Source organism: Rhinolophus sinicus, chromosome 1 (genome assembly GCF_057876585.1).
Source record: "Rhinolophus sinicus isolate RSI-liver-muscle chromosome 1, RSI-T2T, whole genome shotgun sequence".
Lineage (NCBI taxonomy): Eukaryota > Metazoa > Chordata > Mammalia > Chiroptera > Rhinolophidae > Rhinolophus > Rhinolophus sinicus.
In genome coordinates, this window is record NC_142501.1 from 204443056 (window position 1) to 204461322 (window position 18267).

The following is an 18267-nucleotide window of genomic DNA, read 5'->3' on the forward strand; positions in this document are numbered from 1 at the left end:
ACTGATTAGGAAAAAAACTACTAAGCAAAGGCTAAAAGATTACCTTGGTAAATTTCCACTCAGGAAATCACCTAAGGCGGCATTTAGACCATCAGTGTGGTAAAGATGAATTATTCAATACCTTTTGGGACTACTGCTTAGCCATCTGGAAAAACATAAGTCTGGATTCCAGCCTCACTCCATATCACCATAAATCCTAGCTAGATAAAAAATGTAAGTTTTTTTTTTTTAATGAAACCATAAAAGTGCTAGGAGAAACTAATCTTGGATGGGGAAGGCCTTTCTAAGCATGATGCAAAAAAGCCAGAAAATGTAAGAGGGAAATATCAATACATAGATTTGCCTACATAAAAATTCAAAATGTTTATGGAACATAAGAAAGCTAAACTACTAACTGGGGGGAATGTTTGCAATGTTTATTATAGGCAAAGTGCTAAATGCCCCTACAAAGAAAAATCTTGTAATAAGTGTTAAAAATGACTAAAGAAGACAATTTATTATAGGTGATAAAAACAAACTTTATTTAACCTTTCGTGAAGGTAACAGTCTCCATTTGGAGAATGGGGCGGAAGGCAAGAAGCTTTTATAGGATAAAGAATAAAGAACAAGGAAGAGATAAAAAGGAAATATCCAATTGCTGGGGCCACAGAGTCAACCTTGTTTGAGGTGAGTAGGAACAAGGAAATGAGTAAACAGCCCAGAGTTGGCTTGGCCTTTGGGGATTGGCTTACTGGATACACTGCATTTCCGGTCAGACGGAGCATTTTTAAGGACACAAAGTTATCCAAGTTTCAGTTTGCTGACCTGGCACCCTGGGCAGGAGCAGCTGCATCCTGGACCTAGAAAGTTATTTCAACATAAGGAAGAAAGCAGGCAAAAAGCAATGCACAAAAGGTTTAATTCCAGCAACTAATCAGGTTGTGGGAAGGTGTTCCAACAGCCCTACTAGTAAACAAATGGTGTAGGGGATACACTCTTCACTTATTTGAACATACCTGAAGATCAATATCGGCTAGTTTGGGCAAGGATGTGGGAAAACATGCATTTATGTGCACTACTGAGTGTAAATTGGAATCACTTCTGGGGAACAGTATAGCAAATATATCAGCATGTAAAATTTGCTTACTGTTTGAAACGGGTTTATTTGAGGATTCATTCTTACGGAAATCCTTGCACAACTGCAAAGTTCCATGTATGATGTTGTGTAGTTCTCTTGATGCAATGGTAACCTCCAAATACACTCTATCAGGCAGGCTATCCCAGAGGTCATAGACAGGAGAGGAGACTTTACATCCCAAATTAAGATGCTCAAATCACTTGGTTTATTGAATCACTTTTAAATAGAAGTCAGTTGGAAAGTATGGTAAAGGTTAAAATATTCAGGAGAGGGTGCCAGGGAGATAAAAGGACCACATTACTTACCTGAATCCTCTGACGCAGTGTTAGGCCTGCACCAGGCTTCACTTCTGAGAGTGCGGTTATGAGAACCACAGCTGAAATTGAAAAAGGGGGCTGGAGAGATGGAGGATGGCCAGGACATGCTTGCCCTGTCAGAAATGTGCAGGGGCAAGTATGCTTGGTCACGGCCTGCTGACAGCCATGGTGTTTATCTGCGCTTCTGGGGCAGAACATACATGGGACCACAATGTCAACAACCAATGGCATTTGAGAGATGATGTAGCTGTCACCTGAAGGTGGCATCATCTTGACAATTAGGCCTTTCTGTCTTTTTCTGGTAGTAACACTCTTGTTTGTTCCATCTTTTTAACAAAAATTCCATTCTGTCTTTATCATGTGTTACAGTATACTATCTGTACTTAAGACATCTTAAGAATGCTATCTTACATGAGTTTCATATAGCTTCTGTGTCTTTCCTGTCCTTTAAACAGTTGAATATGCTCATAATACAGCAAACATATATTATAAACACATGTGAAACATTTTGCTTAAAATATAAAAAAATTGTTAAATAGGGGATAGGATAAATATTGCTGTAGATAATGGAATGTGGACTGTTTAAAAATGTACCCATAGATCTTTATTGGCAAAAGAAAAAATATGTCCATTTCATTCAAAAATATTTTATATTGAGTAAATAGGTTTCTAAATGTTTCAGAAACATTTACAGAATCCCATTTATGTTTTAAAACTACATATATGTACATAACATTTTCTGGGTGTGTACAGAGATGTTTAAAAGGATCTTCTCAAAATATTAACATTTTCCTTGTGGGATTTGGGATAATTTTTGCTTTCTTATCTTTTTTTTCTTTTTTTTGTACTGTTACAGCTGAGATGGGAGAGGGACTACAAGAAGCTTATATGTTCATAATCTAAAGAAGAAATAATTGTGGTTTTAAAAGTTTCCTATTGCCAGCATTGAGCTCTGGGAAGAGTAGCCTTTGAAGTCATATAGACCCAGATCCATGTAGTAGCTGTAAAATTAGTTTCTTAGCCCCTCTGAGCTTCAGTTTTCTATGGAGAGTGAGGATAACAAGTACCTTAGCAGAAGTGAGAACACAGGCAAAGGGCACAGCACAGTGCCAAGACACTCGTGGGCTAATGTTCTGCCACCCCCATATTGGACAGCGTGCTGAAGCCTCTTCTGCCCTCTATTTCATTCCTGATAGTGTGACTGGACCTACCAATCACAGTGCTAGGAAATCCCATCAGCAGACTTAGCTTGTGGTTCCCAAATTATAGTGGCTGTGGTCCACCAAAGATTGGTGAGGGAAACTGGTCTTTCCACTGCCTTCCACTATAAAGTTGAGAGTATAATATATCCCACTGGAAAATATTGTGGCCCCTGGACCTAATAAGATCATATTTAAATAACCGAAACTTGGGGTGAGACTGCAATACTACGAAACTTCAGTGTGTGTGATCGTCTAGGGCAGTGGTCCTCAATCCTGTCCAGACCCAACATTATCTTTCTTGTAATACTCCATGCTGCTATTTTGAAGTTCACAGGTAATTTTTTTAAATTATTACACACATTTTCAAAATCAGTATAATTTCTTGACAATGATATAAGGGAGAATCAAAAGGAAAATCATTGTAATTAAATCATATGTCCTTCAATATAGAAGAGCTCTGGTGTGGTTAACTTTATGACGATGTAGTACTCAGATGCTCACACTGTAGGTAGCCTCGCCATGAATGAGGCAGTTGTAATACAGGTGTGTTGGATTGGCAACCAAATACCATGAGTCATGTGGCCGTTGATGATGGGATTTTCCAAAAAGGTGAACAGCATTTTGGTCAAGTTCTGGACCAAAAAGGCTAATTTCCCTCTAGTTCAACAGTGGGTGAAGTCCTGTCAAATTTAGTGTGTATTAACATCCTGCAGAAAATGCTCTCAGTATGCGATTTGGAATTAAGTAGGGAGCTTGTGTAAAATACGGCTTTCTGGACCCCCAACTGCAGAAGAGTTTTGACTCGGAGTCTAGGATAGGACCAGGAGTCTGGGACAACCGCCTGGCGGTGATTCTGAATCAGGCATTCTGTTTTCTAAATGAATTGGGGGAGGCGTAGTTGTTCTAGAGAGGGAACCTTAAATAGTAAACTAGGACCCAAAAACTCAGGTTGGTCGTTCCTATGTAGAGTAAGGTACGGGGCGAAAATGAGGAATTTGGAATAAGAAGATCTCGGTTTCAGACGTAAGTCTGCTACAGGTAATTGCCAGACTTGGTACAGTTTTGGACTTGGTACAGAGTTTTCGTATCTATTTCCTCATCTATAAAAATGGTTCTTGTTACCTGCAGTGTGAAGGGATGGGATTGTGGTTTCTGAGACCCTTTGAAGCTTGTTTGCTTTATTTATCAAGATTATTAAAACCTGCTATAAGGCAATTGGTAAAATGAAACTAGTAACCATGTTAATTGCTTACGATGAGGCTGTTATTCACACTTTCTGAAAATGTGCATGGGGTGCTGTCACTTTGCTAAAAGCCGCTGTTTGAAACCAGAGAAAGCAAACCACAAAGAAATTTGGCCCGCTAACCTCCACTCGTAAAACAACCCACAGACACAAGCTCGTAATCCGGGAGTACGGGTATGGCCGAGTCACGGCTCTTTCACTAGGCTTGGTTTGCTCAGACTTGCAGCTCCGTCTGTTACTCAACTACTCGTCCCTGCCCCTTGGCCCCCTCCCTTCCCACAGCTGCCACCAGCCTTCCTATCTTCCTGAGGACTTTTTCTTCGCGGTCCTACCGCTCTCTGCGCCACGCGTTCTCATCCCAGGTTTCAGTCACCGCTTTTCTTCCGCCGCTTTGGCTTCTTCCCTTTGTTTGGGGATCTCTGGCAATCCTCCCGCAACGTCTGGGCCCCTCCCCAAGATGGGGGTGGGGGGGCTCCCATTTGCAGCCCTTGCGGGAGCCCGCACTGTGCGCCCCGGTCTCCCGCACCTCCTCGCGTCCCTGCGACTGGTTGTCACCTCCCTAACCCCTATCTTGTCATCCCACCGCCACCTCCGCCCTCAGCCCCGAGCTCCGAGGCTCCGGAGCCGCCGGCTGAGAGAGGTGCCCGATTCCTCGCCACCCAGTTCGCCCGCAACGCATCAGTAGGAGAACCTCCCCGAACCGCGCGCGCCGGCTGCCCGAGGCTGAGGCCTGCTCGTCTTCCGCCTTAACCAGGGATGCCCACCAACCGCTGGGCGCGTAGCCGCTGAGTCGGGAAACCCGGCGCCACCCACGTGTCCGAGAGCGCCTCGCCCCGCCAGCTCAAAGCGCTCCAAGGCCAGTGGCCCCTGGTCTCGTGAGCGCTACCATTGCAGGCGAATCCCGCACCGGCGGGGGAGCGGCGCGCAGATCGCGAGCGGCAAGTGCCAGCCCTTGGCGCCTCGCCACAGGGTGCGGATGCCCGCAGAGCCAGCGAGAGCGCCGGAGGAGGGAGAGTGGACGAGCAGGTGGCTGGGAGGCGGCCACCCGGGGAAGCAGGGACCACGCGGCGGTGCGGGCGGCGGGACTGCAGTGCCAGCACTCCCGAGAAAGCCCACACGCTCACACGTCCGCGCGCGCGCGCGCACGTGCAAACCGTGGGCAGAGAGAATACGAGCGAGAGCCCCTGAGCGCTGGACGCGTTTTAGCGATGGCTTCTGCTCTCAACAGCAAAATTCACGCACCCGGGAATTGCCAGGGCTCCAAAGCTGATGCCCACGGTGGCGCCGGCTGGAGAATGGACTCTGACCCCGAGATGCACGTGAAAATGTGCAAGAAGATTGCCCAGCTCACCAAGGTAAGGTGAAGCGCTGCGGGCTGGCGAGCTGCGCGCCCGGGGCGCCCCGGGCCGGGGAGGGAGGGAGTGCAGACACGACCTGGGGAGACCCAGGCTGAAACTTTGTCTCGGAGGCCACCCGGAAGGGGAGCGATCCTAAATCTTGGTGCTTGACCTTCTAGAGGCACCATCCTAAAGCAACTGAGGAAGAGGATCCTTGCCTAGGAAACTCCTACAACCTGCGTGCTGAGCGGGTGGTCTGTGCTCCCGAGGTGGAAACATGAATCCAGTTGAATCAGTGCTGGTGTATGTGTGTGTGTGTGTGTTTCCTTTGCCGGCTCTGCTCGGGTGACCCTACCTGAAATGTTGTGATTTCATTCATCGCAGTACTTTGCGGTCCAGGAGGTCATGTGCGCTCTATTTAAACACTTGATTCATTTATTCCTTCATTCAGCAAATATTTGAGTCATTTGTTAAGTGCCAGCAGCTTGCCTGGCACCGCACTAAACCTGGAAGGCAGCCCAGGGGACTTACTATCAAACCGGGTGCGGACGTGTGTGGGAGCGTAAATGGGGAAGTGCACGATTCACCATTTAATTGTGGGATTACAAAGGACCTTGGGAGGTCAGCCAGCCCATCTCCTCACCTCATTCCGGGGCCCTGATTGAACCTCCCCCGACTGTGGTGTCTTCCTTCCGAAGACCAGCAACAAGATACCACTCTGCCCTCTATTAACCCTGTGTGACTTCTAGTTGGGAGCTCCTTGTGGTCGTTTTCCTTTCGTGTTTCTTGTGTGGAGATGGAGAACAGCATCCGTCTCTGGCTTCTCCAAGGTTCCCAGTGCATGGATTTAGTTGTTTCCCTTCGGGTTTCCTTCTGATCTCATAGTAAATTCCCGATCCCATGCCTGCGAGTGGAAGGGCAGGTCCCGGTGCTGCCCAGGAGTGTATGGAACACGCTCTCGTCCCTGACTATCTCCCTCCCACTTCCTCACACCCACTGTTTTGTAGGATCACAGGCATTTGCCAGAAGGAAGAGAGCACAGACTTGGAATTGGACATTGCTTCCTTCCACCCCCTTCCCATTAACTTCTCTGCATTCTTTGCACAGGAGCCTGTGATCTCTTTAGTCAAGGGTGGAAAAAAGGGAATGGAGATAGATAGTCCTTGGAGGCTTTGGCATGTGTTGCTGGCATTGCCGATCTAATCTATAATCATCTAAATAGTGACGCTGACCCCAAAAAGTATTGATTCAAGGCACTAGGCACTGTGTAGGTCATCTCCTCTATCTCACAGTATCTAAAATATTTTTGGAGAAACAAGGTTGGTGAAAACATTAAAAGACACTATATAATCAGTTGCTAGGTTGGGTACTTCAAGTTATGAGTGCTATAGAAGTAGAAACAAAGGATAAGTCATTATGGGTTAGAACAGTTAGGAGAGATTTTATGGAAGAGATGAACCTTGAATTCGGTGTGAATTTATGGAGTGCCTACTATGTGCTGAATATTGATGGCATAAAACAGTAAGACAGGGCCCTGCCCTTGTGGCATGATAAACACATAAACAGATAATTTCAATATAATGTAGTAATCATTTCACTCAATATAAATGGCACAGCAGACATGATCCTTAGCACATAGTAGAGGGGGTATTTCTCCAAGCATATTCTGCTCTAGAAATCACAGTGGATTCTTTTTATGTAGTGCCTCTTTTTACCATTTTTCATGCTAATTGTTTAAATTATACATTTTTAATATTGATATGCCACTTTTCTTTTGTCTACTGTTTATATGTCATATACTTTTTTATTTATGTGTTTAATGTTTCTATAAGTTTTATTTTAATTGTATCTCTGGTATGTGAATTTAGTCCATGTGCATTTATTGTGATTACTAATATATTCAGACTTATTCTTACATCATATTTTGTGTTTTTCATTTAGCATCCTTTTTTTATTCTTCCTTTTTCTCCATCCCTGCCTTCTGTTGGATTAGTAAAATGATCTGTATTCCCTCATTTTTTACTGCTGGTTCTAGGGCTTTAGGCTTTGTTTCTATTTTCCTCAAAGTTGTCTTTGTTTTCAACATTCATACTTAAATACAATTTTTCCTAACAAAGTTGTCATGTAATTCTTTCTTCCTACAAAAGATCTATGCATAACTTACCCATTTAACAGCCCTCCCCTTTCTTGTCTTGTCATCATTGTCTGGAGATTTTTACTTTTTTTAATTTAAAAATTGTTTTTATAGCCAAGATTAATTAAATTTACTGGCATTTCACCAATTCTTCTACTCACTATTTTTTTTTTCTTGAATCCAAAGCCTTCCCTTCAGGTTCATTTTTGTTCTAGTTGAAGTTCATCCTTTAATAGTTCTTTCTGTAGAGGTCTCAGTGGGGGGGATGGATTTCTTTGTATACTTGAAAATGTCTTTATTTTTCCCTCTGTTGAATGATCGTTTATCTGGGTATAAAATTCTAGTGAACAATTATTTTCCAATAGCACAATGACGATAGCGCTGCATTGTTTTCTGGTACTAACTGTTGCTGGTAAAAATTCTATTATTAATCTAATATCCATTCCTTTGTAGATAACCTATCTTTCCTTTTGATAGCATTTAAGTTTTTTTTTTTTGTTTATTTTGATGTTCTGCAGTTTCACTAGAACTCTCTAGATGTTAGTGTACTTTTTATTGTGAACTCATGTGCTCTCTTTAATTCTGGAGAATTACCAATGATTTTCTCTTCAAATAATGTTTGTCTGCCATTGCCTCCATTCTCTTTTCTGGCACTGCCACGAGGTGAGTGAGGAAGCCTCTCCATCTATGTCTTGAAATGTTATTAAAAACCACTTTTGCCTCTGTGTTGCATCCCGGTGAATTCTTTAATCCCGACTTCCTATTTGCCTAGCCTCCAAATAATTTGTCCAGTCCAGAGTTTTTCCCATTTATTAAGTTTTAGAATATCAATAATTATATTTTTCATTTCTAAGATTGCTGTGCTTATTTCCTTTCTGTCTGATTTTGATAACTTCTTAATTTTTACAGCTTTATTGAAGTATAATTTACATATCATGAAATTCACCTGTTTAAGTATATAATTCAACATTTTTTAGCGAATTTACAGAGTTGTTGCACCATAACCGTAATCCGGTTTTAGGGCATTTCTATTACCCCAAAGAAATCCGTCCTTTGTACCTCATTTGTAGTCAGTCCCCATTCCCATGCTGATGCCAGGCAACCATTAAGGTACTTTCTATCTCTGTAGATTTGTCTTTTCTGGACATTTCACATCAATAAAATGATACAACATGTGGTATTTCCATCTGGCTTTTTTCACTTAGTTGCTAAATCTTAGCATAATGTTTTTGAGGTTCATCCATTCATTCATTCATTCATGTGTCATTCATTCATTCCTTTTGTTGCTCAGTCATATCCCATTGCATGGGTGTACCACATTCTGATCACCCATTCTTAGACACTCGGGTTTCCACTTTGGGGTTCTGTGAATAATGATGCTACAAACCTTACCTTCCTGTGCAAGTCTTTGTGTGGACACAAATTTTAGATACCTAGGAATGGACTTGTTGGGTTCTACGGTAAATTTATGTTTAACTTTTTAAGAAACTGTCAAACCATTTCCCAAGGCAACTGTACCACCTTACATTTTCCAGCCTACTTTCCCAGGAAAATCTAGTGCAAGCCCATGCACCCAGTTCTCCAATCACAGTGAAGTACAGTTCTTGCCTTAATTCACCGTACACTCCCTTCCGTCTCTATTTTTCCTCTTGATGTTTCCTCTCCTGACGTGTCTTCATCTCTAAAAGTTGAATCCTAATTATCTTTTAAATCTCACTTCCCCCAAGAAAACCTTTAAAAATCCTCACTTTTGTAGTTAATCACGTATTAATTATTATCAATTAGTTTTGTTTGTTTTCATATTCATCTGCTTCTCCAGAAGTTTATACAATGCCTGGCACATAGTAACCCTCAGTAAGCTTGTTAAATTAAAGTTTCCCCCCACCACACGCAGGTTTGGTTAATATTTCTTTCCTAATACTTTTCCTTCGGATATTGTTGATTTGTATGTAGTGGATCTCTTAAAATAAGAAACTCCTTAATTTATTCAAAATCCTTTGCACTTGGTAGACACTCGATAAATGTTAGTGTAGTAAATAAATATTCATTGACACAGTGGTCCAAAGACCAGAATGCCCCTGGAGAGCTTTTAAAAACACACCAGTGAGATGACAATGAGATGCAATGCCTGAGCCTAGACTAGAGTCTATATACTGAAGGGGAAAAAATTGCTACAAGGACATGGTTGGGTCAATTGACAAATTGGAATATGATGATAGAGAAAATAAAAGTGTTTGTATCGAAGTTAAATTTACTGGGGGTGACAACCTCACTGTGGTTGTACATAAAAATATCCTTCTGAGGAAATGCACATTGAAATACATCTTACTTTTAAGGAAGGAAGTATGATGTCTTACTCTTAAGACATTTTATTTCATAAATAAAATAGAATAAACTCTAGAAAGAGAGCAAATGATAAAACAAATGGGACAAAATGTTAATAGTAGGTGAATCTAGGTAAAGGGTATGTGGATATACTTTGTACTGTTCTTTTTCCCCCTAAGTTTGGGCATTTTTTCCCCCTAAGTTTGAAAATATTTCTAAATAAAAAGTTGGAAACAAAACCAAGAAACCATACAGGGCCCTAGGCCGCATCTTAGAAGAAGCGAGAGTGAGTGGTGGCTGGCACTGCTGCTTTCTCAAAGCCTCTCAGAGCTTTTCATGTTAACATAGCCTAAAAACCACTGTTTCAGAGCAAATGAAGGTGTAAACAGTAAAGTGGGCACAGAGGAGTTATTTGGGACCGCAGGAGGTTCCAAATGCATTCCTGCCCATTAGTCACTGAGCAGCTGTCTCGGCCGGTGGACTATGGTGGTATCACAGTGTTTGTTTTACTTAATAATGGCCCCAAAACCCTTCACGTAACTTTATTACAGTCTATTGTTATAATTATTCTACCTTATTATTGCGATTGTTAATTTCATACTATGCCTAATTTATAAATTAAACTTTATCGTAGGTGTATATGTATAGTAAAAAACATGGTGTGCATAGGGTTTGGTACTATCCGTGGTTTCAGGCATCCACGGGGGTCTTGGAACAAAACCCCACAGATAGAGGAGTTGACTATTCTGTGGATCTTTCTTTTTTTTCTGCTGGGGAGTTCTGGACGTCAGAACTTCCCGAACTGGAAGAACTGCAAAGGGACAGGACTGCTGCCCAGTTGTCAAAACCAGCAACCTAGCACGAAGCCAGCCCTTCTGAGAGGCCAGGGCAGTGTCCTGAGGCAGTGGGTGGGGTGATACCTACTGCCTTAGGAGTCCCCAGCAACTGGCTGCCACTTGAGCCCTGTTTTCTTTTCTTTCTTTTTAAAATATTTTTTAATTAGCTTCAGGTGTACAAAACAATGTAATAGACATTTATCATTTATATCCCTCACACAGTGACAATCCCCCTCCCCCACCTACTACCCCTCTGACATTGCACACAGCCATTATATTTCCACTGTGCTCTATTCTTAATGCTGTACTCCACTTCTTATAACTATATATATAAAATTATAGTTGAGAGAGCCCTGTTTTCATGGCTTGAAGGTGTGGAAGTTTTATTGCGCCCGCTGACTCCCTTAGCTTTTCTGAAAAACCCCTCCTGCTTGCAGGAGCTTGTTTGGGGAGATATGTAAGCATTTCCATACCAGTTTGCCTTAGGAGTCTAGATTCGAAAACTGCTGATCTGTTTTAACAAGCCCTCTCTGTTGGAATCTTTTAATTTAATGATGTGATTCATGATGGAAAGACAGGGATCTCACAAAAACCTTCTTGCCATAAGCAGTATGAAGAAGAACACTTGAAGCTGAACCCTACCAAGAGGCTGCCACTTTTGCATATCCCTTCAGGCCTCTGCACTTGGCCCCAGCCTTCCTCCAGTCCATCCTCCACACAGCAGCAGCCAGAGTGCTCTTAACACTGACTCCAACGCTCTACACTGCTGGTGGGAATGTATAATGTTGTAGCCGCTTTGGAACAGAGTCTGGCAGTTCCTCAAGCAGTTAAACAGAGTTGTCATATTCACTAGTAATTCCATGCCAAGACGTATACCCAAGAGAAATGAAAAAAACCTGCACCCACACAAAAAACCTCTACACAGTATTCACAGCAGCATTATTCATAATAGCCAAAAAATGAAAATAAACTAAATGTCCATCAGTTGAAGAACGGATAAATAAAATGTGGTACAAAGTACAGTGGGAGATAGCGGCCAAGGGAGGTAAGGCTTTTTCTGGGGTAATGAGAGTATTTTAACGTCCACTGTAGTGATGCTTATACAACTCTGTGAAGAAACTGAAATCCATTGAATTGTACATTTTCAGTGGGCAAATTGTGTGGTATAAGAATATCTCAATATAGCTGTTAAAATTCAAACAAACAAACAAACAGAATCTTGTCTTTCTCCTGTTTAAATCCAGTTCTGAAGCACGTCCTGGTGATTTAATAAATCCATCTTCCTTCATTCTCCATTTCCATCCCCATCCTAGTCCACGCCACCTTCACCTTGGGTCCCCACCCCCTGCTGTGGCCTCCAGACAGGGCTTGTGATCCACCCTTGCCCTCTCACACACTGACAAGAATGATTTGTTAATCATAAACCAGAGCGTCTCATTTTTCTGTTTAAAACCTCCAACAGATTCCCATTTCATTTGGAATGAAATTTGTTTGCCTAGAGTAACTTCTCTGTGTTGGTCACTGGAGGTGGCTGCTGTTGGCTTCTCAGCATCATCTCCTCGGCCACACCTGCCTTCTCTCCTCCCCTCATATGTGCCTGGTTTGTGCTGCTCAGAGCCTTTGTCTTAGTGGTTTCTTCAGTCTGATCCTGGCTCTGCTGACGACCTGGCTCAGATGTCCCTTCGGACAAGGTCCCAGCTTAGCCCTGCTATGCTGCTGCCCCGCCCCTCTCTGAGATCCCCTCAGCTCCGTATGCTACTTCCAGTTTTCCTCTATTATTCATTGCTTTCTCTTCTCCCCAGAGGAAGTTCCATGAGGGCAGTGATTTCTGTCTGCTTTGTTCTCTCCTTTACCCCCAGTGCCTAACACAGTGCTTGGTGAGTGATGAGTGCCAGACGAATGTTCACTGATGGGCCAAAGGAACAAAAACTCTTCCTGGGCCTCCTGTTTCTCCTAGAATAAAATACCAAAGTTAAAAAAAAAAATTCTCTCCCATTCTATTTTTATTTTTTAAATTATTTTTAGGTGTACAAAACAGCATAGTGATTAGACATTTATATACCTCATAAAGTAATAACCCCAATAAGTCTATTACCCATCTGACACTACATAGCTATTAGAATATTATTGACTATATTCCCTATGCTAAAATATCAAATTTTCACCATGGCTTATGTACCATGGTCATCTTGTGCGAGAGTTGGGGAGGCCCCATTCTCAAGGCCAGAAATCAAGAAGTGCTAGCCCCTAATTTCTGGTTTTCTGAGCACAGTAGAAAACTGGACAGATGTGATAAATAAATGAACTTTCCTCATTCCCTCCCAGGCCAGCATCGAGCTTAGTCATTCCCAGCCCCTGACCACAAATACAGGGTGTGACCAAACTTGGTGCTTCCATTCGGTCAGATGCAAATTCCTTCAGGACACCAGCATTACTAGGTAAAATAAAAGCAACAATGACCAATCATACACAGAAAACACACCCATTTTAGAAAAGCCAAATATACAGATAAGCCAAAGAGATTTTTAAAGCATCCCCAAATCCATAATAACTATGGTGATATAATAACGAATGGCATTAGAACCTCTGTCCTGTTTATGCCAGGATATATATATACATATATATATACTCACATATATATATATATATATATATATATATATATATATATATATGTATACTCATGAGGAAGCCTTTTTCTTACCTGTGGAAACTTCAGGTCCCAAAGCAGAAAGACCTCTGATATATGTATATATACTGATATATATATATGTATATCTCCTACTATACTGTTTCCCATACAAATATTGACATACAAATTTTAAAAGTAGTTATACATTACTATTGTGTTACCCAGCGTTTTTCCCCTTCACAACAAATCTTGAACTCTGTCATAATTTTTAATGGTTGTGTTAGTATTCCATTGTACGAATAGTGTATAATTTCACTTCATTCATTTAAGAAACATTTACTGAGCACCTGTTATGTGCCAGGTAAAATTCTTATCTCATGGACCTTACAGGCAAGAGAAGTAGAAAGAGTATGAACAGACAAAATAGAAGCCCTCTTATTCAATGTCATTAGGACATTTTGAATAATTGAAAAATGAAAACCATAAAAGAAAAAACCTAGCACATACATAACATAATATTATTTCAACTTAAAACAGGGCTCAGCAAACTATGGCCCACAGGCAAAATCTAGCCCACTTCCCATTTTGGTATTGGCTTGTGAGTTGAGAATGGTTTTTACATTTTTAAATGCTTAAAAAAAGATAAAAAAGAAGAATATCTGTTTACATGCGAAAATTATATGAAATTTGAATCTGAGTTCAGAATCCTTCCAAACCTTTAAAACTTTTTACTTCTCTGTCACACCTAATTTGATACCAGTTTTTTGTTTAGTAAGTGGCCTTTATTGAGTCTTTCTAAAGCATTCAACCCGGTTTTCATAGGAACAACTTGGTTTTTACATTCACATAGTTGATTTAATATGGTGTTGAATTACATCATTACCATAGTAAATACCACTGGCATAAACAGGTAACAAGTAGTGTAAACAGAAGTGTGATAGTTTTCCAGAGAAAGGATAAGGACTATTATCCACATGTTGGTTGAATAGAGACTGGTTAAAAGAACTTAACCAGTTTTTATACAAAAATTAAATTTCCATTTTGATATGCTACCAAACAAAAAGTGCAAAAACATTGAACAATCAAAGAAGGTTCCCTGAGATAGGCAGGGACTATTATGAGTGGACATTTTGATTGATTTCAGTTTTTCATTATTATAATCAGCATGGATACACCCTGGACTGTTTTCCTGCACACTTGCTAGATTATGTCCTTGAGATAGATTTCTGTGAGCAGAACTCACCTTTGTTACAGGTAGACTCCCATGAAAGAATATCAGGAAGATTGGAAGAGGGAGACCTGGAGAGAGGCATATTTAGCAATTAATTGAAAACAGTCTAATGGACAAGATGTACTGAGGTCCTGACTTGTGAACTACAAAGCTTGCTGTTTTAAAGGACGTTTTCTACAACTCTCTTCTACAACCCGAACACTGGAACACTCATCGTTATGGAGACAATGGCATCATTGTTTTCAAATTGCAGTGACATAATCCTGGGCTGAGGCTGTCAGTTCACATCATGACTGTTTAATGGACCTATTTGAAGTTACTCACTACATCCTGAACCTCCAGGGTAAGAGGATGTACGTGGAAAATGCTTCCAGGGCTCAGGGAAATGAACAGCTCTCTCACAGCTCAGTGGGACGCATACTAGCACACCAGCAATTCTCCCTGTCTTGTCCGTGACTCGTGAGGAAGCCTTTTTCTTACCTGTGGAAACTTCAGGTCCCAAAGCAGAAAGACCTACTGTGAATCTCTGATATCCTCATCAGAAATAGTGTTGTCCCAGTGTTCTGAGGGAGACTGGGTATAAAATTTTCCTGAAAAGATTTGCCCCTGCCTGCTGAATCTTGAACAGCTACCATAATAACTTTGCCCCTTGAACTTCAGTCTCTCGTTTTGTTAAAATTGCAAGCCCAAGAGGCTGTTCAGTCTGTTTTTGCTGCTTGCTAACTGTGCACTTGGCCGATGCTGTCTTCTCTTGATAATAACTGTGCTAGACCGAAAAATCCACCACCACCACCCTCAAAAGCAAGATATCAAATCCCTGGAATTTGTGAATGCTGCCTTATTTGGAAAAAGGGTCTTTGAAGATACAAGTAAGGAAAGCATGTTGAAATGAGATCGTCTTGTATTATCCGCGTGGGTCCTAACTCCAGTAAATGTGCTTACAAGAGAAAGTCAGAGGGAGATTTGAGACAGGATAACACACAGAAGAGGCCAAGGCCGTGTGAAGGCGGAGGCTGAGATTGCAGCTGAGCTGCCACAAGCCACGGGACCCTGGATCCACCAGAAGCTGGAAGAGGCAACTAACAGATTCTCCCCCTGAGCCTCAGGAGGGCTCGCGGCCTTGCAGTCACCTTGATTTTGAACTTCTGACTTCCAGGGCCGTGAGAGAACAAAGTTCCATTGCTTTAAACCACAAGTTTGTGGTGATTTGCTATGGCAGCCACGGGAAGCAAATACACTGGCTTTCTATCACAGTGTCCCATTCACCATTGCTGTAGGCTTCTCCCTTCTCAGACCCCTCCTGAGGTTCTCTCCTTGATAATTGTCAGAATCAACTAGGGAGCTTTTTTTATTTTTTAACACACATTCAGACGAGTGAATTAAAACCTTTGGGTGGGGCTCCGGCAAGTATGCATTTTTAAAGCTCCATTGTTGACTGTGACTCCAGCCTGACTCTAAAACCACTGCAAAGGGTGCGGGGCCTCTGGTTTGTGTACGTCCTGGTCTGTATGACAGGTCCTGGTCTGTTGCCCAGCACTGGGCTCGCGCTGTCTGGTAGCAGTGAGACGATGTGTTTGTCTTATTTCCTCTACTTCTCTAGAAGCTCTTTCGGCCACTTCTGCTCAAACATTAGTTTGAACACAAATGTCTGGGTTCCCTTGCAGCATTTCTCATTTAGTCGCTTGTGACGGGCCAGCCGCCACGAGTCGATCAGTACCTGAATGGGGGAGTGGGAATGAAATAAAAGACACACACAAATGCTAATGCGGCCGGTCTTCAGTCATGCTGAAGCCCTGAGTTTATTATCTCTAACCAATATATACAGTTTGAGTACATGCAGTTAAACGAAGAAGATATGCATTATCTCAGCGAAAGTAAATCTTTTACTTTGACATAGAAGATACAAGGTCACTGAAACTCACAAAAGTAAATATCTCAAGGAGACAGAACCTACCAATTGTCCAGAAAGCCCTTAGTCTTCTGTGTCCGGGAACTGGCCGTTTCCACCACATTCCTCAGCAGCCGTTAGGCGCCTCTCAGATAAGGCAGAGACAATGTTATGGGGGCAGAAACCGAGCCAGTCTGCAAGGTTCAGGGTTGCAAGAAACCATGGCTCCCCACAGTCGCTCAAGGGGGAGGCCTGAGAATTTGCATTCTAAGCAAGCTCAGGTGAGGCTGCAGACTGAGGACAGTTTGAGCTCGCCTTTAGGATAATCAGGACCCTCTATTTTGCCTTCGTTGTTTTCTGAACTTCCAACCGCTTCTCACGTAGTGCCCTGCTCTCAATACTATTCTGTAATGAGTTGGATTACGTTGAACTGTTAAACCCTTGAGGGCAAGGATTTCGTCTTGTGCCTTATTTATACATCTTTGACACCACCACCCCCCAATAGTGCAGGGACACAGAGGGCAGACAGTAAAGGGTGGATGCACCAGCAAAACTCCCCTCTGTAAGGGTGCGAAAGCATTGCTGGGTGCCAGCACATCACAGGAAATGGCAAAGGATGCCAAAATAGTGGGACCTCCCTGAAGAGAAGTACTGCATGTGCTTCAATGAGCTGTTCCCAGGTACAGATGCGACTTGGCAGGCTCTTGTGGAGTAATAAGATGAGCAATAAACTACTTTATGAAGGAGGGCACCACCGGTTAACCACAAGGCTTCTGTGTTTCTGGGTTTGAGGCCAGAGCTGAATCACTGCAGGCAATAAAAGAAAGATTAATGTGAAGATAACACTCTTCATGTACCCGCTCCCCGACGTCCTACGTGCTCACTCCTTACTCTGTCATCCATAAACGCTTCTGGCATCGTAATCATAATGGAATCATCAGCAGAGTGCAAAGCTAAACCAAGACACGTGGGTCAACTAAGCAGGTTAACATCTGTCACCCCTTCAAACCTGGAATAGGTCAACGCCTGTTTACGTGACTGGGTGCAACGTGAGTGAGGAGACCCACTGAGGGGACATGGATCTTTCTTCTAAAACGTGTCTAGATTATAGTTGCAGTTGAGCCAGACCAGTTCCAACAAAGTGAAAAAGAACCTGTTTCTGGGTTTTGTTCGTTTTCCTGCCAGGGTAGTCTGCCCTTGAAAAGCATGCCCCTCAACCATCTGGTATTCCTTGCACTTGCAAGCTCATTAATGGCATTTTCCCAGAGACCCAGAAATAGCAAATTCCATTAAAAAAACTTATCATTAAATACAATGCAGGTCTTTATGTGGGAGAAGGATGGCCTCTGAATAAAGAGTCCATTAGCGCTGCAGGCTGGAAAAAATGGGTCAGCTTTCTTTTAAAGGAGAAATTAATACAGCAAGGCAAGAGCCAGCAAAGCTGCCGACATTCATCTCGCAAAGCTTTTCCTCTTCGCGCTGCCAAAGTGCGTCCACCCAAACTTGCTATTCCCGTCCTCTGCCCCCTGGAGCAGGGCCCATTTGTCCTGAGGAAGCCTATCAAATTGTCTGGCGACAGCCTAAATAAATATGAGAGGGGAGATTCGAGCTGAGGATGGGGTTATGTTTGCATGTGTGCACTCTGAACGTAATCTAGACCAGGCCGCAGGAAAGTAAAAGCTAATGAGTAACTCATTCGCTGACCTCTCTCCCCTGTGGTGGGTTCTAATGTCAGTTCCACAAGAGGTGGCTCATAGGCTAGTCCATGAGTTGCTATTTCCAGAGAAGAGCTGATGGAGAGAAGCTCATTTCCAAAGTAGGAGGTGAGTGCTCTAAAGTATTGTCCAGTGTCCAGTCTCTTCGCTGTAACTTAGGCAAGCGGCCACACAGGACAAGCCGGGCCCTCGGTAACTGGTTGACAGACAGGGGAAGAACTAGTGCTAAATCGATGGGAGCTGAGAAATGAGCATCCCGTAGAGAGTAACTTGGGATGCAGTGTCCGAAA

The 18267-nt window shown here is 42.5% G+C and overlaps 1 protein-coding gene across 1 annotated transcript in view; it reads left to right on the plus strand.

The window, feature by feature from the left end:
- The first annotated feature begins 693 nt into the window (after positions 1-693).
- The window catches only part of FAM184B (family with sequence similarity 184 member B), a 77794-nt gene continuing 60220 nt past the window's right edge, over positions 694-18267 (plus strand). The window contains exon 1 of the mRNA XM_088792699.1: positions 694-5234. Coding sequence (XP_088648825.1) covers positions 5088-5234 — 147 coding nt within the window. The 5' untranslated portion in view covers positions 694-5087. The remainder of the gene's footprint in view (positions 5235-18267) is intronic.